The 20020-nt window shown below is 44.2% G+C and overlaps 1 protein-coding gene and 1 non-coding gene across 4 annotated transcripts in view; both read left to right on the forward strand.

Annotated features, from left to right (window-relative positions):
* Vipas39 (VPS33B interacting protein, apical-basolateral polarity regulator, spe-39 homolog) overlaps positions 1-20020 on the forward strand; it is a 28924-nt gene that overhangs the window by 4169 nt on the left and 4735 nt on the right. For all 3 annotated transcript variants that reach the window (XM_041658603.1, XM_041658602.1, XM_041658605.1), the window contains 15 exons: positions 1095-1197; positions 1978-2118; positions 3975-4013; positions 6202-6266; positions 6785-6841; positions 7815-7907; positions 8752-8785; positions 9350-9452; positions 10981-11008; positions 12081-12154; positions 15131-15206; positions 15765-15899; positions 16482-16523; positions 17077-17166; positions 19486-19572. In XM_041658603.1, the coding sequence (XP_041514537.1) occupies positions 1095-1197; positions 1978-2118; positions 3975-4013; positions 6202-6266; positions 6785-6841; positions 7815-7907; positions 8752-8785; positions 9350-9452; positions 10981-11008; positions 12081-12154; positions 15131-15206; positions 15765-15899; positions 16482-16523; positions 17077-17166; positions 19486-19572 (1167 nt within the window). The remainder of the gene's footprint in view (positions 1-1094; positions 1198-1977; positions 2119-3974; positions 4014-6201; positions 6267-6784; positions 6842-7814; positions 7908-8751; positions 8786-9349; positions 9453-10980; positions 11009-12080; positions 12155-15130; positions 15207-15764; positions 15900-16481; positions 16524-17076; positions 17167-19485; positions 19573-20020) is intronic.
* On the forward strand, positions 3431-3539 carry LOC121452648. Its single transcript, XR_005974892.1, has one exon. It is a non-coding gene; the product is annotated as a U6 spliceosomal RNA (small nuclear RNA).

Consider the following 20020-nt stretch of genomic DNA (forward strand, 5'->3'; position numbering starts at 1 on the left):
GCAGGAGTCAGTCCCTTCCACCATGTGGGTCCTGAGGATTGGTGGCAAGCAAATGCCTTTACTTGATAGCCATCTTATAGGTTCCTGTTACTTTCATTTTCTCTTTTCTTTTTGCCCCATCTTTCTTTTTTTTTTTTTTTTTTTTGGTTTTTCGAGACAGGGTTTCTCTGTGGCTTTGGAGCCTGTCCTGGAACTCGCTCTGTAGACCAGGCTGGTCTCGAACTCACAGAGATCCGCCTGCCTCTGCCTCCCGAGTGCTGGGATTAAAGGCGTGCGCCACCATCGCCCGGCTTGCCCCATCTTTCTGTCATAGCGTCTCACCGTATAACCCTAGCTGGCCTCAAAATCACAGAGATCTGCTGATCTCTCTCTCTCTCTCTTTTTTTTAAAGATTTATTTATTTATTACGTATACAGTTCTGCCTGCATGTACACCTGCAGGCACCAGATCTCATTACTGATGGTTGTGAGCCACCATGTGGTTGCTGGGAATTGAACTCAGGACCTCTGGAAGAACAGTCAGTGCTCTTAACCGCTAAGCCTTCTCTCCAGCCCCTGCTGATCTCTTGAGTGCTGGGATAAAATGTATGCTGCTGAATCCACATACCCAGGTTTTTTTTTTTTTATTAAAAAGATTATTTTTTTGTCTTTTATTATAGCTGCCTCTATCTCATGAGTGCTGGGATTACAGGCATTGCCGCCACACCCAGTTTATATCATTGCTATTTTTAAGATGGAATCTTGTATGTTACTTAGAGTGATCACAAATTCTTGGACCCAAAGCATCTTCCTGCTTTTGTTTCCTGGCAGTTGGAACCAGAGGCACACACCCCTGCACTTTGATAGCTTGTTTTTGAAAAATGACCTATTTGGAAATAGTCATTTTTAGAGATGTAAGACTCAGATTTTGCAGACAAATCGTAGATAGAATATGAATAGAATTCAAAAGTGATTGAACCTCCACAATGGTGTCTACAATGCAACTTGATTTCTAGGTGGGATTTAGACTACAGATAGTCTTTGGCACTCACTAAGTTAGCGGTGAGACAGGACAGAGTGAGCACGGCCAGACGACTGCTTTATGTCCCTCTTCAGTTAAAGGAATCCAAACGGGCAGTGAATAGCCTTCGAGACTTCGTGGATGACGACGATGACGATGACCTGGAGCGAGTCAGCTGGACTGGGGAACCCGTGGGAAGTAAGCTGAAGAGACCCTGCGAGGGGATCTTGTCAGGAATGACGGCCAGTCAGCCCGGACGTTAGCAGCAGGCAGAGCCACGTGGAGAAGCACCAGTAATGCCTGTGTGACTGGATCTGCTGTGCAGTGGGTGCTTGACTGGCTGCTTCAGACTCACGGGGCCTTGTTAACACTGCAGATTCCTAGGCCTTATGTGGTCATATTTGGGAGCTGTTAGCTTCAATAAACGAGCTGTTAAGTCATAACATGTTAGCAGAACTACAGCCCTTAGCCAACACGTTTTAAATATACAATACCACTTAATTTCTTCATAGACTCTGTTTAGGTAGTATAGCATGATTTGAAAACAAAGAAAGGAATTGGCCGGGCATGCCTTGAATCTCAGCACTTGGGAGGTAGAGGTAGGCGGATCTCTTGAGTTTGAGGGCAGGTGGTCTACAAAGTAAGTTCCAGGACAGCCAGGGCTACCTGTGTTGAAAAAAAAAAAAAACTGCAAACAAAAAAAGAGTGAACTAGAAAAAGCCCCAACCTAACACACACCTAACCTACTAAATTAGTTACTTTAGTAACTGTTCAAGAAACAGGAGAGGCAGAACTCTTTCCCAGTATCTGAGGGCTGTTTGGAGCTCCTTCCATTTGTTCATCCTAATGATTAGCCTACTTGATTGTATCTCCTGCTGGCCAGGACACCAGGGTCTCTTGAATAGGCTTAGATTTGTTGACTATTGGGTATCAAGGACTGATGTTGAGGAGACTTACTCAGTTCTTACCATCCTGCAGGCATCTCATGGTCCATCAAAGAGACTGCTGGGAATAGCGGGTCAGTCCCTGAGGGGCGTGACCAGCTAAAGGGCCGAAACAGTTTCTACACACAGCTCCCCAAACCTCCATCCGCCTACTCCCTGAGCAGCTTCTTTAAAGGTAAGGAGTGGGTGAGGGACAGGGATGTCCTTCACTCATCAGGAAAGGTCGTGCTACCGTTTTCATTGGCTGGAGTTCTCATCTGAGCAGGCAGCTTAGTGCTAGAACTGGGAGGAATGAGAAGTCCTCAGCATGTGTAGAACATAAATGAAATTGACAGCCCTGTGTCAGGTACCAGAGAAACTGCCTAGATCAATATTCCTCCCTGCCTTTTATCGCCATCCTCTAGGGAACCTGTGTGTGTCCCTGGTGGGGATGTGTAACTGTGCAGCCACTTTGGGTGTTAGTGTGGCAGTTTTTAAAAAGTTGACCAAAGAATTAGCATCTGAACCAGTTATCACTTCTAGGTAATTAATAAACGAACTAAATGCAGGCACTTGAGCAGATGTTTATATGCTAATGTGTGAAGACACACTGTTCACAATAGCCAAAAAGATCTAAATAGTGCATATGTTCCTTCTGCACTAAAAGGATAAGTGAAACATGGAATACAGATAAAACAGACTTACTTAAATGGGAATGAAAGATATGTGTATAATAGGGGTGAACTTTAGGAAATTATACAGGGTGCAATAAGCCACAAAAGAGCAAACACTGTATTAACCCCACTCATGTTGATAGATGTTAGCTCGATTTGGGAAATAACCAGGCTAGCTAAAAGATAAACAATTATATTTTTATGTATTATAAGAGAAAAAACTCACAAAACAGGAATGAGAAGTCCAAGCTCAGCTGTGCCGCGAGGGAGCCACAGAGAGAGCATACCTGGGCCATGCGCCACATTCCCCCCCCCCCCCCCCCGGGTCCCACCTCTTAAAGATAATTGGTTAACAAGGCTTGCCCATCAGATAGATAGATAGATAGATAGACAGACAGACAGACAGACAGACAGATAGATAATTGGTTAACAAGGCTTTCCCATCAGATTTGGATGGATGGATGGATGGATGGATGGATGGATACGGAAGGTAGAATGGCAAGTTTGTCAAGAATGTCCAAGTTTGTGGAGGGAGTGGAGAATTACTGTTCACAGGCAGAGTCTCAGGGATGGTGAGAGTCACTGTAGGACAGCGTGATTATACTTCATGTCACTAAATTCTACACTTGAAGATGTTGAAAGTCACTGGGCGGTGGTGGTGTTGTGCGCACCTTTAATCCCAGCATTCAGGAGGCAGAGGCAAGAGGATCTCTGAGTTTAAGGCCAGCCTGGTCTACAGAGCAAGTTCCCAGAAAGGTTCCAAAGTTACAGAGAAACCCTGTCTCGAAAAACCAAAAACAACAATAACAAAAATCTATGAAAGTGGTAAATTTTGTGCTGGTTTAGACAGCACATATACTAAAATTTGAACAACATAGAGAAGATTAGCATGGCCCCTGCGAAAAGATGACACACAATAAAACCAAAGAAAGTGGTAAATTTTATGTATATTTTACTATACTTAAAATTTTTCTCTCTCACCCTTGTTTTACTAGGACATCAGAGTTCTGAAGTTGAATAAAAGATTTTATTGTATTTTATTTTGTTTTTTATTTGTATGAGTGTTTTTCCCTTTATATATGTCTGTGCACCATTTGCATGCCTGAGGCCTACGGAGGCCAGGAGAGGGTGTTGGTGCCCTTCAAACTGGAGTTACACATGGTTGTGAGCCACCATGTGGTTCCTGGGCATCAACCTGGTCCTCTGGAAGGGCAGCCAGTGCTCTTAACTCTGAGCCATCTCTCCAGCCCTGAATTAAAGCTTTCTAAAGCCTGCTTCTCCATAGTGTATGTCAAGCTCTATGTGCCCCATATCCTCACCAAGTATGGGTGGTCTGACTTGAACTGTTGACATCTTCCTGCTGTGTTCTTTCCCTCAGGCAGAACTAGACCTGGGAGTTTCCAGTCCCTGTCTGATGGTAAGCTTCAGCCCCTTTTCTTGGTTGCTATTTAGGGTACAACCTGGAGAATCACGGAACAGGTGGTAATTGGATGAGTAGATTAACTTCCTCTGAACCTAGGGAAAGTGTCTGGTGCTACGCGAGGAGGTAGAAGTCACATAGGCTTCATTGCCGGGGATGACTGCTTGGGCTGCAGGCAGGAAAGAACGGAGTTCTACCTTTGGCCATGGAGATGTCCCAGGAGACAAACGGGTGGGTTGTTTTGTTTTTTTTTTGAAGGAGGTTCATTGGGTAGGTAGCACAGTGGGTGGGTAGAGGAACTTATATCTAGGCTGGTGTCTTAGTCACTGTTCTATTGCTGTGAAAAGACACCATGATGAAGGCAACTAGTATAAGAGGAAAGCACTTCATTACAGCTGCTTACAGTTTCCGAGATTTAGTCCATTATATTCATGGCAGGAAACATGGCAGCATGTGTTGCAAGGGAAGGGCCTTTTGTTCGTCCCAGCTGCCCATAACCAAAATAGCCACACAAAACCTGTATTGATTAAATTACTGCTTGGCCCATTAGCTCTAACTTCTTATTGGCTAACTCTTATACTTTAACCCATTTCTATTAATCTCTGTATCACCACATGGCAGTAGCTTACCGGCAAACATTCAGCAGCATGTCTTACTCTGGAAGCGGATCCATGATGGCTCTCCCACTCCGCCTTTCTTCCTCCCAGCATTCAGTTCTGTCTCCCTGCTTACCTAAGTTTTGCCCCATCAACAGGCCAAGGCAATTTCTTTATTCATTAACCAAGAAGAGCAACACATAGACAGAAGGACCTCCCACACCAAGCGTGCATGACACTGGAGCAGTATCTGAGAACGACATCCTGATCCATAGGGAGAGAGAGAGAAGCAGTATCTGAGAACGACATCCTGATCCTTAGGTAGAGAGAGAGAAGCAGTATCTGAGAACGACATCCTGATCCTTAGGTAGAGAGAGAGAAGCAGTATCTGAGAACGACATCCTGATCCTTAGGTAGAGAGAGAGAAGCAGTATCTGAGAACGACATCCTGATCCATAGGTAGAGAGAGAGAAGCAGTATCTGAGAACGACATCCTGATCCATAGGGAGAGAGAGAGAAGCAGTATCTGAGAACGACATCCTGATCCATAGGGAGAGAGAGAGAAGCAGTATCTGAGAACGACATCCTGATCCATAGGGAGAGAGAGAGAAGCAGTATCTGAGAACGACATCCTGATCCATAGGGAGAGAGAGAGAAGCAGTATCTGAGAACGACATCCTGATCCATAGGGAGAGAGAGAGAAGCAGTATCTGAGAACGACATCCTGATCCATAGGGAGAGAGAGAGAAGCAGTATCTGAGAACGACATCCTGATCCATAGGGAGAGAGAGAGAAGCAGTATCTGAGAACGACATCCTGATCCATAGGGAGAGAGAGAGAAGCAGTATCTGAGAACGACATCCTGATCCATAGGGAGAGAGAGAGAAGCAGTATCTGAGAACGACATCCTGATCCATAGGTAGAGAGAGAGAAGCAGTATCTGAGAACGACATCCTGATCCATAGGGAGAGAGAGAGAAGCAGTATCTGAGAACGACATCCTGATCCATAGGGAGAGAGAGAGACTCTGGGCTTGTCATGGGCTTTGGAAACCTCAGAGCCTGTCCTCACTGACACACTTCCTCCAACAAGGCTACACCTCTTAATCCTTCTAATCCTTTAAACAGTGCCACTCCCTGGCGACTAAGCATTCAAATACATGAGCCTATGGGGGCCGTTCTTATTCAAACCACCTGGCTGCTTGACCTGCACTTGCTCCCTGATCTCAGAGTTGTTCTTGACCTCCACACTTCTGGTATGCCATAAACATGCCTGCACATGTACTTGGACACACACACATGCATGCGTGCACATATAATGTGGGAAGGAAGCAGGAGAGAAAAGAATGATAAGAAACAGGCAGCATAGCTGGGCGGTAGTAGGGCACGCTTTTAATCCCAGTACTCAAGAGGCAGAGGAAGGTGGATCTCTGTGAGTAAGAGGCCAACCTGGTCTGCAGAGGGAGTTCCAGGACAGTCAGATTACACAGAGAAACCCTGTTTTGAAAGAATCCAAAAAAAAAAAAAAAAAAAAAAAGGAAAACGAAACAGTGCACAGTGCCTTCTAAACTGGTTTCTGGTTCCTTTTCAGCTCTGTCAGACACACCTTCCAAAAGTTATGCTCCAGAACTGGGGAGGCCTAAGGGGGAATACAGAGTGAGTTACAGAATTTCTCTTCCTTTTTCCTCTCTATACTTACTTAGTTGTAAAATTACATTTATTTATGGTGTGTGTGTGTGTGTGTGTGTATATGTATGTGTTGGCCACATACCAGGTACAGGATGTGGCACTCAGAGGACAACTTGAGGGAGTTGGTTCTCTCCCTGGGTCATTACGTTTCCATCAAGTACCTCTCTGCAAAATCATGTCACCAACCTTGATTTTGTTTTTCTGAAATCTGGTCTCCATCTGTAGCCCAGGCTAGAGCCTGGCATTCACCAGATAGTCCACACTGGTCCAGAACTTACAGGAATTCTCTTGTCTTAGTCTTTCAAGTGTTGAGATAATAGTTGTGAACAATCATGTTCAGTTCAGTTATATCTTAATATTAGTGTGACAATTCTTTCCCATAGACTATTTCTCCCATAGGTTAAAGATTGAATTTGAGGCATAGATTTGGTACACTAGTAAGTCAGAGCCCTTAATGTATGATTCATGTGCTGCTAATATTGCAGGACTATAGCAACGACTGGAGCCCCAGTGATACAGTGCGACGTCTCCGCAGGGGCAAGGTAAGGCTACTGACGAGAAAACTCTTATAGGAGTCTTTGGCAAGGTGAGTAGCATATTCCACAGGAAGGATTTCTTGACTTCCTTTCCCGTTCCCATTTCTGAGTTGAAGTGGTTTTTAGGAGCAAAGCAAATCTATTCAAGTTAGGAGTGAGCTGCAAAATCTTTGACTCTCTGGGGTTTGGAGTGGCTTCGCCAGCATAAGGGAAACAGTGGAGGATGAGCGTAGCCATGGTGGTAGAGCACACCTATAACGCTAGCACTCAGTAGGCTGGGGCAGGAAAATAGCAGCTATAAAGCTACCCTGGGATGCAGAGTGGAGGCCCTCTCTCAAACCTGCTCTTACCCCACAAGAAAGAGAGTTGATTTTTCTACATGGTGTGGGATAAGTGTTGAGGTTAATTGTTTTCTTTTTAAATATAGATCCCAATCTTTCTTAGCACTGTTGGAAAGACTTTTTCTCATTGAAATTTGGGAGTTTTTTTTTTATTTTGTTTTTTTAAATCAGTTGATTATTTAGTGATAGTCTTTCTTGTGTGAAATTCTAGGAGAGCAGATGAGTGTTTTGTGGGTTAGGAACAGGAGGGCATTAATGTCAGCATGGACAGAGGGACTGTTTAAGGGTGATAGAAGTTTTCTGTATCTTTGTTGTCGTGACTACTAGGATGTAGGCACTTTCAAAGCTGAGCTATACACTTGCATAGGGTGAGTTTTATTGTATGAAAGTTACACATGAAGAAAAAGAGATTCTCTGCTGGCTTGGTCAAGACTTGAAGGCATCAGCATCCTCCAGGGCATCACATGGAACTAGGGTATGGTGGGACCTGCAGGTTCACAGAGCATAGAGAACAGTGTGTGAATACAGAGGTTCTCTCTGGTTGTTTCCTTTCATTGTTGCCCTTCCCTCACTCTCCGGTGACCAAGGAATACGGGCAGTTGTCTCCCTTACATACTCTCTGTGTTCTTACTCGGCAGGTCTGCTCACTAGAACGGTTCCGCTCCTTACAGGACAAGCTGCAGCTCCTAGAGGAGGCAGTGAGCATGCACGATGGAAACGTCATCACTGCGGTAAGTGTGAGCTGTGTTCTCAGTTGTTCAGTAGCTCCTGAAAATAAAATCAAAACTGGTTTCACAGTGGGGTGCATGTCCAAGAGCCTGGCTTTCTTTCCGAGGCATAGGGTTTTCAGAAAGTTTGCTCCTGGCTCAGCCAGTGGGACATGCATTCTATGTGGTATTGTTCATTGTCACCAGAAATCAGAAGGCTGCCTCTATCTTATGCAAAGTACCCTGGCAGCAAAACGGTGTGAGAGTAGTTTCTCAGCAGACAGGATGTGGTGTGATATCAACCAGTGTGATACCTAGAACATGGCCCAGTTCCAGGTGTCCGTCCTTTCCTCCTGCCCTACAGAGAGGGTGCACTCTTGCAGTGATTTGTTGGCAGACTTTCTCTGTCCCACCAGTCAGCTCTGTCCTGCCAGCGGGCTCCCAAATAGCCACACAGAGACCTATTAATTATAAATGCTCAGCCAATAGCTTAAGCTTGTTACTAACTAGCTCTTACATCTTAAACTAACCCACATTTCTTATCTATGCTCTATCACATGGTGGTACCTTTTTTCAGCACATCATGTTTATAGCCTGCTTCTTCTGTGACTAGCTGGCAACCCCCATGACTCCTCCTTCCCAGCATCTTCTCAGATTGCCTCTCCCTCCTTAACCTCTTCCTGCCTAGCTATTGGCCAGTCAGCTCTTTATTAACAACAATAGCAACACATCTTCACAGTGTATGAAAGGATTATTCCACATTAGTGATTCCTAATAGGTCACTGGCCTTGTTCCTAGCCATGGGGTAGTCAGGGCAGCCTTTGGATGTGATACACAGGATGCACAGTCTCTGTTTCTTTCCTTCTAGGTTCTGATCTTCCTGAAGAGGACCCTGAGCAAAGGTGAGCATGGATTGAGGGAGGTCTTCATTCAGCAACACCTGCGGTTTTTATGTCAGAATTCACTAGGATCAAGTCTAGTTCAGAGGCAGCTGGGGTGGCCTGTGACTTAAGAGGACAGCCTTCTGGGTGGGGTTGTATCTGTTGAGAACACACGGGCTGTGTGTTTGAGGCAGAAGTACCTGCTGTTGGTGTGACTGAGAACTCCGAGGCTGACTGAGTGTTGCTCTAGACCAGCAGTTCTCAACCTGTGGGTCATATCAGACATCTACGTTACAGTTCATGACAGTAGCAAAATTACAGTTCTGAAGTAGCACTGAAAATAATTTTGTGGTTGGGGGTTACCACAACATGAGGAACTTAAAGGGTCTCAGCATTAGGAAGGGTACGAGCCATGGCTGTAGAGAGTAGAGGCTATTGATGGTGATGGGTTGAGATCAGGAAGAGACCATTAGCTTTGCTGGGCTTTCATGAGATGCTTCAGATGTGCGAGTGGAGAAGCCAGTCTCGGACTTGAGTGTTAGGTTGCTTCACTTCTTTCTCCACCAAACTTCTTCCTACATGCAGAGGTCCTCTTCCGAGAACTGGAGGTACGCCAGGTGGCCCTGAGACATCTCATTCATTTCCTTAAAGAAATAGGGGACCAAAAGCTGCTTTTAGATCTCTTCAGGTAAGATCTGAGCTTCTGGTCTATGAAGTTTATTAGGTGCATTTTCAGAGAACTCAGTGGGGGGCAGGGTGCAAAAAAAATTGAAGACACCGTCCTTTTCCAGAAACACCTAGAAAACAAGCTCTTGAAATGTGCCGGGACAGTTACACCAGGATAGCTACACCAGGATAGCTACACCAGGATAGCTACAGGGTACAGCCTGGTTGGGACAGTTACACCAGGATAGCTACAGGATACAGTCTGGTTGCACGGCAGGGGTGCTCGGAGTCAGCCCCAAAGTCAGCCATACTTGGACTGTGTGTGTGCTATTACGCATTATCCTGTTATCTTGTGCAAGTCACTACATTTCCTGAGAATGGGGTTTTCCCCTTGTAAAATGGAGGTGGTGGTATCTACCACACAGGGTAACAAAGACTGAAGTGAGTAGGCCAGAACAATCTGTTGCGTTAATCAGTGTTTGACAAGCATTTTCTTATACATCACTGGTTAAAGGTTCCCTCTTGTTCAAGTGTAACCAGTGATAAGCACAGTAGAAAAGGAGGTGTCAGATTCCCCATGGGAGTCTCATGGAAGTGCTAGCTAGGATTTGGGTTGCACTAGGAGGCTAGGTGAGAGGTGGACTGTCTGCCTGGTGGCCTTCTACCATCTTTTCCTTCTCTCATTCCACTCAACAGGGGTGATTTCCTGCTCCTGGATTAAACTGTGTGCATGTTTTATCCTTTCCTCAGTGTCAGTGAAGGTGTTAGAACCCCCTAGGGTTTGTGGCCTGTGGTCAGGCTGGTGTGGGAGAGCAGCTTTCCTGGCTAGGTTAGAAGGAACCGGCTGCAGTAGATGTGCCCACAGAGGCAGGCTGGTGCTCTTCCTGGCTTTCCTTTCCAGTCGGGGAAGTCTTGTCAAGCATCACTTCTGTGCCATGCAGTGTTGTTAATTACGATCTCTTCAGAATAAGGAGGGAACAAAGACCAGCTACATTATTCTCTGCATGAATGAAATGAATTGTGTAGAATGTCTGTTGTCAAGATTCTTTTGGCAGAAAACAGTTTTTTTATGTAAAGAAACAAACACACAGGTGGCCAAGGGCTAGTGCCATTTGTTTAAGCTCTTAGTGCCCTGCCCTGCCTGTTTCATTTAGTCATAACTAAATTAGGGAACAGTAGATCCATAAGTCACCCTGTGTTTTGAAGGGGTTGAGGTGGGAGAAATGCAAGAGTAGGGGCTCGAGAGATGGCTCAGCGGTTAAGAGCACTTGGCTGTTCTTCCAAGGGTTCTGAGTTCAATTCCCAGCAACTACCTTGTGGCTCACAACCATCTGTACCGGGATCAGATTCCTTCTTCCTCTGTCTTCCCTGAAGACAAAGCACTCATACACATAAAATATATGAATAAATAAATCTTAAAAAAAAGAAATACAAGCGTAAGGCTTGTGTCATTATGTAGAGACGATGAGTGGAACTGTTCTTTCTAGAGCTTGTTGGAATGCCACACCTCAGTAGATTAAACTGTCCCGCTTCCTTCTGCTTTCCCCCAGGTTCCTGGATAGAACAGAAGAGCTGGCGGTAAGTGTGGTATTTGTTTCTGTTGGGAGTCTGTTTACCAGGCATCTAAGCCAAAACCCAGCCTAGCCACCAAGCTGTCCTGTCAATTGGATTGTTCCCTTTTCTTTGTTGATGCAATCTAGAAGACAGGTATCCCGAAAATGACACTGCCAACCCTATTCCCCAATCACACACATAAACATCTGTAGTCTAGAAGAACTCTCTGAGAGTAAAGAATTTGGGTTTCTAGAGCATAAAAAGTCTACTTACAAGCTGAGGAGATGGCTCGGCAGAAAAAATGCTCACTATGCAAACATGAGAACCCTTTGTCTGGGTCCCCAGGATCTGTTGAAAAGTTGGGTACAGTAGCTATGTGTCTGTAAGTCTAGTGCTGAGGCAGTGGAGACAAGAGGATCCCAGAAGCTTGCTGACCTGGAAGTCTGGCCTCTGGTGCAGTGAGAGTCCCTGGCTCACAAGTTAACAGTGTGTATTGCTCATAACTACCTGTAACTTCAGCTTCTGGAGCTCTAATGTCTTCTGCTCCTCATGCACCTGCACTCAAGCATGTGTGGACACACTTAGAATAAATCTATAAAGAGACAATGTGGAGAGCAATAGAGAAAGTACAGATATTGGCCTCTAGCTCCTCCACATACACAAACACAGGCAAGTACACACACATACACATTCACTTAGTACTCTTCCTTTCTCATTCTCTTCCGTGTGTGTGTGTGTGTGTGTGTGTGTGTGTGTGTGTATGCCACTCTCTTTGTGCTCATATGTGTGCTTAAAGAAGTGCTATACCGGGCTGGAGAGACGGCTTAGCGGTTAAGAGCACTGACTGCTCTTCCAGAGGTCCTGAGTTCAATTCCCAGCAACCACATGGTGGCTCACAGCCATCTGTAATGAGAGCTAGTGCCTTCTTCTGGTCTGCAGCATATATGTAGGGAAAATACTGTATACATAATTAATAAATAAATCTTTAAAAAAAAAAAAAAAAAAAAAAGAAGTGCTATACCTCTGAGTGCTATCTCCGCTCTTTCTCTTCCAAGGAAACATGATAGCTTAAAATTCTTTTTTTTTTCTTTTGTAGCTGACGCATTATCGAGAGCATTTAAACATCCAGGACCCCGAAAAACGAAAAGAATTTCTTAAGACATGCATTGGGTAAGTATGGGGGAAGCAGTTTTATGTAGATGTAGTCAGGAGAAGAAAAGAGGATGAGCTGAGTGGTGGTGGCGCACACCTATAATCCCAGCACTCAGGAGGCAGAGGCAGATGCATCTCTGTGAGTTTGAGGTCATGGTCTACAAGAGCTAGTTCTAGGAGGACAGGCTCCAAAGCTACAGAGAAATCCTGTCTCAAAAGACAAAAAAAACAAAAAACAACAACAAAAGAAGAGAATGGAGTGGAGTGGGTGGTTCAGATTTAATCTTAATGTAATAAAATTAAAAGGTAATAATTTTTTATGTACCTTGTGCATTTTTTTGTGCTACGGGTCTTGAAGCCTGAGAGTGTCAGGACTGCTGCTTTAGTGCAAGCTTTCATCTCAAATGTAAATCTTCATTAAGAGCAAACAAAGTCCCAGATGTTACTGTTCTTCTGATAGAATGCTAAGTGCTCTTGGAAGTAATTAATTTTATTGTTGCCCTGCCTTTGCTATAGGAAAGGCTTCCTCAGGTTAAGCTGAAATGAGCTTTTTGATGATGTCGGATTCTTCTCTGTATGCTGTGATAACCATTAATGAATAAAGAAACTGCCTTGGCCTGTTGATAGGGCAGGACTTAGGTAGGTGGGAAAACTAAACTGAATGCTGGGAGAAAGGAAGCAGAGTCAGGAAGAAGCCATGTAGCGCCACTGGAGACAGATGCTGGGAACTTTACCTGGTAAGCCATAGCCATGTGGCGATACACAGATTACTAGAAATGTGTTAAATTAAGACATAAGTGTTAGCCAATAATAAGCTAGAGCTAATGGGCCAAGCAATGTTTTAATAAGATAGTTTCTGTATTATTATTTTGGGGCTGAGCAGTCAGAAACAAACAAACTACTCTCCATACTAGAAATTGGCGCCCAATGTGGGGCTTGAACCCACAATCCTGAGATTAAGAGTCTCATGCTCTATCAACTGAGCTAGCCAGGCACCAACAAGCAGCCTCCCTACAACATTTCGGTTTCTTTCTATGCAGCTCATAGTCTCCCAGTGGCCCCTGCTCCTCAAGGCCCATTGTTCACAGTTGTTTTAGCCATTCTTCATGGCAGGATTCCTGGGTCACATTTAGAAGTGCTTGACAGCTGGGTGCTGGTGGTATCCACCTTTAATCCTAGCATTTGGAAGGCAGAGGCAAATAGGTCTGAGTTCAAGGCCAGCCTGGTCTACATTGAGAGTTCCAGGACAGCCAGGGCTATACAAAGAAACCCTGTCTCACAAAAAAAGGCAAATTTGCTTGTCTATAAAATCCCTAATTTTAATGTTACCAGACATATAGCTATGACTTACCTGGGACAGTAATTGATTTCAGAATTCTTTCTGTGGTGATTAGAGGAACAGGCAACACTGTGTCTAAAGCAGTGGTTCTCCACCTGTGGGTCATGACCCCTGTAGGAGTCACGTATGAGATATTTATATTACAATTTATAATAGTAGTAAAATTACAGATATGAAGTAGCAACAGGAGTAGAAATAATTTTATGATTGGGAGTCACCACAACATGAGGAATTGTATTAAGGGTTCACAGCCTAGAAAGAAAGGATAGATTTAAGGTGCCTTCCACTGTGCGTGTCCCAGACTGGCTTTGAACTTGCTATGTAATCAAGAATGACCTTGAACTCCTGAACCTCCTAGCTCCACCTCACAAGTGCTGATTTACAAACACGCGTCATGCTACCACATCTGCTAAAGACATAGATTTCTGTAGATTGGTACAATCTTTGGATATTTGCCAACCTACCACCATGTTGTATAATTTAATTTGCTTTTTATTACTCTGCTCTAAAAATAGTTTACAGATTAAATAGAGTTCAGCACAGCAAGGCACAGAGCTTTGTGGGCACTTGATGATGGGCTCACTTACCAGCTTTGTGACTCACTCCCCAAATAAGCTGATCCTTACTCCTACCACAACACAGTCACTTAGAGCTGTGCATTTTGTGAACTTTCAGGAGATCCCTTTTAAGTTTTCAAAATCACAACCTCTCTCTCTCTCTCTTTTGAAATAGAGTATTATGTAGCCCAGGCTGGCCTTGAATTCCCTCTGTGGTCAAGTGTGGCCTTGATATTCTGCTTCTCATATCTCCGCCTTGTGAAAGCTGGGATATTAGGCATTTACCACCTCACTAGTCTATGCAGTGCTGGGGATTGAACCTGGGACTTCGTACACGCTGGGCAAGCCCTGCACCATCCACGTTACATCCCAAGCTCCAATTGGAAAAACTCATGCAACATCCGACTAGGTTTGCTCTGTCTCCTGCTTTTCTCTCTTGGGACACTGTAAAGGCACATTGAGAGCAGACGTGTTAAAACCATGATGTTACACAAGTTCGAATTGGTCTTAATAGTAAAAACTCAGAGTCAGATATTGGGGTGAAAGCTGAAAGGTAAGAGAAGCAGAACAGCAAGCTGCTAGTTCTTACCTCTATAAAATTCTCAGATCAAATGGGATATCATGTCTCTACAAGTCCTCAGACTGAATGTCTTCTCTATGAAACCTCATAGTGAATCCTGAGCTCCTGTTTCCTCCTGCCTTATATTCTTCTCTCTACTCAGCCATATCACTTCCCATCTCCACCTCCTTAGTCCTGGGATTAAAAGTGTGTGAGTCACCGCTGCTTGGCTCTGTTACTCTTTTAGACTGATTCAGTCTCTTGTTACCCAGGGTGGCCTTGAACTCATAGAGAGGGGTCTATGCTTCTGCCTCCCGAGTCCTAGGATTAAAGATGTGTGCCACTACTGCCTGGTCTTTATGGCTAACTAGTGTGGCTAGCTCCGCATTTGGGTCTTTGAACAAGCTCTATTTGTTAAAGCACAAAGCATCACCACACTGTGAGCCTTGGAAGGATTTAACAGCCATTTGGTATTGTTGAGTTGGGTTTGCTTTTCACATAAAAAAAAAAAAAGACACTAACTTGTGGCCCTTTACCAGTTTGCCATTTTCAGCAGAAGATTCTCCACACATACAAGACCATTACACACTCCTGGAACGCCAGATCATCATTGAGGTTAGACTCCTCTCTGCTTTCCGCATTCAACGTCTAGGCCACTCCTTGGCTCTGCACACGCTGTTTTCCTGCACAGCCTCTTAATTCTGCTCCTTTTCCTTGAATATTGTTAGGCATGCTGCTAGTCTGGAGGTATTTCATACCTCTTTATTCCAGATTGTTTATATCATCTCCACTGCCAAAATTCTTCCCTTCCTTCCTCCCTTCTTTTCTTCCTTTTCTTTTTTTCCTTTCTTTTTGTTTTTGAGACAGGCTGGCCTAGAGCTCACTATGTAGTAAGGCCATGAATTCTTGATCTTCCTGACTCCCTGTCCCAAATGAAGGGATCACAGGCATGCAATACCAAGCTCAGCTATTGAAATCTCTTAGTTAAACTTAAAATCTATGATCCATTTATAGAATTTAGTCCTCCCTGGGATATCCTAAGCAATTTCTGTGTTTTTCTTTTTTTGCTTCATTCTAGGGTGGGAAACACAATTGTTGTAGTAGGATAGGTTTTTTTCCCTGCCTTTCGCCATGGACATTGTTCCTTTTTTCACTTGGCTCCCTCCGTCACAGGCAAACGATCGCCATCTAGAGTCTGCAGGGCAGACTGAGATCTTCCGAAAGCACCCCCGCAAAGCCTCCATTCTCAACATGCCGCTGGTGACGACGCTTTTCTATGCCTGCTTCTATCACTACACTGAGTCCGAGGTACAGGCGGAGTAAGCACGGAGCATTGTTCAAATCCAGTGTTGTGAGGTATCGTCAGTGGGCTTGTGTAGTCTTAGAAATCACCCAAAACTTCTCAGGCCGTCATGAGAGTGAGAGAGCCAAAAGGGACAAAGGTTTAGGAGGGTTTGTGTGGCCATGTATGGCTGACATGCTAGCAGGGTACTGGGTGTCTCTGGTGCTGGCTCCCTTAGAGAGAGAACAGTATCATGGCAATGGATTGCTCTCTATTTACAATGATTCTTTTTTTTTAATCTTAAGTGGTTTATTTTCCCGCATACATGTCTGGGTACCAGTGCATGCCTGGTGCCTATGGAGGCCAAACAGGGTATCTGATCCCCTGGGACTGGAATTACAGATGGTGGTGAGCTGCCCCGTGGATGCTGGGAGTTGAAGCCAGGTCCTCTGCAGGAGCAGCCGGTGCTCTTGACCACTGATTCACCTCTCCAGCCCTCTTTTCTTTTTTTTTAAAAGTTTAGACCTGAGCCAGGCAGTGGTGGCACACACCTTTAATTCCAGCACTTGGTTGATGTCATCAAAGTTTCTTCTCCTCTTTCGTCCTAGGGGACCTTCAGCAGTCCCATCAACCTGAAGAAGACATTCAAGGTAGCATTTCATTAGTTCTTTTGTAGAGTAGGGTCAGAGTTTTGCATGGAGTGTATGTTACGTGATAACCCTGTACACGTCCAGGGTTAATGGTAGAAAGTTAGGAGTTTGTGGGAAGTGAGAGAATCTTAATGTTACTGTGTGCAGCAGTGTGGGGCTTGGAAGATTGGTGATCTTAGATGACCTGAGAAATTCATTGATTTTGTTTTTCATTTTACATACCAACCCCAGTTCCTCCTCCCTCCCCTTCTGTCTCTCCTCACCTCCTCACCATTCCATCACCTATCCACTCCTCAGAGGGGATAAGGGATTCAACAAAGTCTGACATACCAAGTTGAGCAGGACCAGGCCCTTCCCCCTATATCAAGACTGAGCAAGGTATCCCACCATAGGGAATGGGCTCCGGAAAGCTAGTCCATGCACCCGGGATGAGCAGAAATCCATTAGTTTTAAGGGATCAGTACCAGCAAATGTAGGCACTTTTCTAAAATTCTGAAGCACTCAGTGGATGCATTTCTGTTTGCCCACACCTCTTCTGGCCGCTGCCCTTCAGATCCCAGATAAGCAGTATGTGCTGACAGCCTTGGCGGCTCGTGCCAAGCTTCGAGCCTGGAATGATGTTGATGCCCTCTTCACCACAAAGGTAGGTGTCCTGACACTTGTGCTTCTGAGGTTGCTGGGGCGAGAAGGCCTTCTTAGGCCTCTCAAGTTCTAGGTGCCGACGAATTTTCTTCCAGCCCTCAGTGTTCCAAAATTTTAGATGTAAAGAAAATGTGAAAAAAAGAGTCTAGTCTCTACCTACTAATTTATTGGCATTTTGAACTTTTTGTTTGTTTGTTTGTTTTTCGAGACGGGGTTTCTCTGTGTAACCTGGCTGTCCTGGAACTCACTTTGTAGAGACCAACCAGGCTGGCCTCTAACAGAGATCCACCTGTCTCTGCCTCCTGAGTGTTGAGATTAAAGGTGTGCATCACCATAGCACAGCTTTTGCTTTTTTTTTTGTTTGTTTGTTTTTGTTTTGATTTTTCGAGACAAGGTTTCTATGTGGTTTTGGAGCCTGTCCTGGAACTAGCTCTTGTAGACCAGGCTGGTCTCGAACTCACAGAGATCCGCCTGCCTCTGCCTCCCGAGTGCTGGGATTAAAGACGTGCGCCACCACCGCCCGGCTCTTTGCTTTTTTGTATACATGTTTTTCAGAGCCATTTGAAAGTTAACTGTATATATCTCACTTTATTTTTCAAGCATTTATCTAAGTATTATATCTCAAGAAATTTAATATTAATACAATTATATTATCATAAATATCTGCTGTATATGATCACTTTTAAATTAGAGGTCATTACTGTTTTTAGTTGTGTATTTTTATGATTTATGTGGATGAATGTACCATGTAAATGGAGTTGTAGGTGGCTATGAGCTGCCATGTAGGTGCTGGAATTGAACCCCAGGTTTCTACAAGAGTATAAAATACTCAAAATCTCTGAGCTGTCTCTCCAGGTCCTGTTTTTAGCTTTTGTTATTTAGTTTCTGTGTTATTAGGATCCAGCGATTGTATTCAATCCTTGGGGTGTGGCTATAGTCTCTGTTTAAATATTGTGTACTGTAAAGTGTATAGTATGGTATTTTGACTTCTATAATGGAATGATTGCTGTAGTCCAAACTAATAACATGTATTCTACATCTCACCTTGTGTGTCTGTGTTAGTAATCCCCTGAAATGCTGCAGTTTTGGCAAACTTTTAGTTGAAGGTATATGATTAGCTACAGGCTTCCTGCTATATTTAAAACTGAAGATGTATTTATCCTATATTATTACCATACTCCTATTTTTCTTTCCCCTGAAAAACATTGTTTTTTATTTCTGTGTATTTGAAATTTTTTTTTTGGTTTTGTTTTTTAAATCTCATATAAATGAGATCATGTAGCTTTTTCTGTGTCTGGTTTACTTTTCTTAGCATAATAACCTCCAGGTTAGTCCATACTATCATACATTGCAGGATCTTCTTATGAATGAGCACCATTCCATTGTGTATATATGTGTGTACACAGTTTCATTTTCTGTTTTTCTAATGATAGACACCTTTTTCCTATTATAGGCCATTGTGGATAATGCTGTAATTATCATATAGGAATGATGACATTAATTTTTAAATTATGTCGTGTGTGTGTGTGAGGGGGGGTTTCTTTCTCAGGATTGGTTTATGTGAGGTCTTTTGTGGCTCCATACAAATTGGCTTAAATTTTAAATATAAAGCCGGGTGGTGGTGGCGCACGCCTTTAATCCCAGCACTGGGGAGGCAGAGACAGACGGATCTCTGTGAGTTTGATGCCAGCCTGGCCACCAGGACAGGAACCAAAAGCTACGGAGAAACCCTGTCTCGAAAAATCAAAAAAAAAAAAAAAATTAAATATAAATATTTTTTCATTCTAACCTTGAGAGTTTTCTGCTTTTTCTTCTTATTTATCATTTAGTTATGTTAACTACTAATGCAACCAACACTGTCTACAGAAGTATATAATGAGTTAGGAGGGCTGGGGCTGTGCTCAGTGGTAGTGGAGTGTATGGGTAGCGTACACGAAGCCTGGACTCATTTTCCAGCATAAACAAGAAGAGGTTCTTTGTCTACCTTCTCCAGCCTCACTGGGGAAAGTGCTGATGTCATTGCTTCCAAGACCTCACTGCCCTTTACAAATGAGCGAGTCCATGTGTGTGTAAAGATGGCGGAGTGGAATCTTTCTCTACTGACAAACTCATGGTGTGTAGGGTGTTCATCTTTTACTCCATTTAGGAGCATTCTACCCTCTACATTCCTTGACTTTTCTGAAAAATCCATCTCTCACTGTTTCTCCACCCCTCATCCTGTCTGTCTACCGTGCTTTTCTGATCTGATCATGAAACACAAGTGAGATGAGGCCAGTGTCTTAGGGATGTCTGGCTCACCTGCTGCTTTTCTTTCTTCCAGAACTGGTTGGGTTACACCAAGAAGAGAGCACCCATTGGCTTCCATCGAGTCGTGGAAATTTTGCACAAGAACAGTGCCCCTGTCCAGGTAATGGCTCTGAAAAAGAGCTAGTGATGGGGACCTGAGCTGTTCTCATTTTCTTTATGGTAGGACGATGGCTGTGCTGGGCCTTGAGATAGAAACGGGCAGGGAGGAACATTCCTGTACAAGTACTCCTTGAGGAGCCATATGGAGAATTACGCACTGTTCCTGTGATTTAGGATTGCTTGTAGGCACGGATGTCAAGGGACAGTAGGATGCCCTGGACCAGCTCTAGAGCACGGATGTCAAGGGACAGTAGGATGCCCTGGACCAGCTCTAGAGCACGGATGTCAAGGGACAGTAGGATGCCCTGGACCAGCTCTAGAGCACGGATGTCAAGGGACAGTAGGATGCCCTGGACCAGCTCTAGAGCACGGATGTCAAGGGACAACAGTAGGATGCCCTGGACCAGCTCTAGAGCACTGCCTTGTGGTCTGTGTATCTGGCTGTAGGG

The sequence above is a fragment of the Microtus oregoni genome, unplaced genomic scaffold, assembly GCF_018167655.1.
Source record: "Microtus oregoni isolate MIOR12 unplaced genomic scaffold, Mior012 000009F_ref0000495, whole genome shotgun sequence".
Taxonomy (NCBI): Eukaryota; Metazoa; Chordata; class Mammalia; order Rodentia; family Cricetidae; genus Microtus; species Microtus oregoni.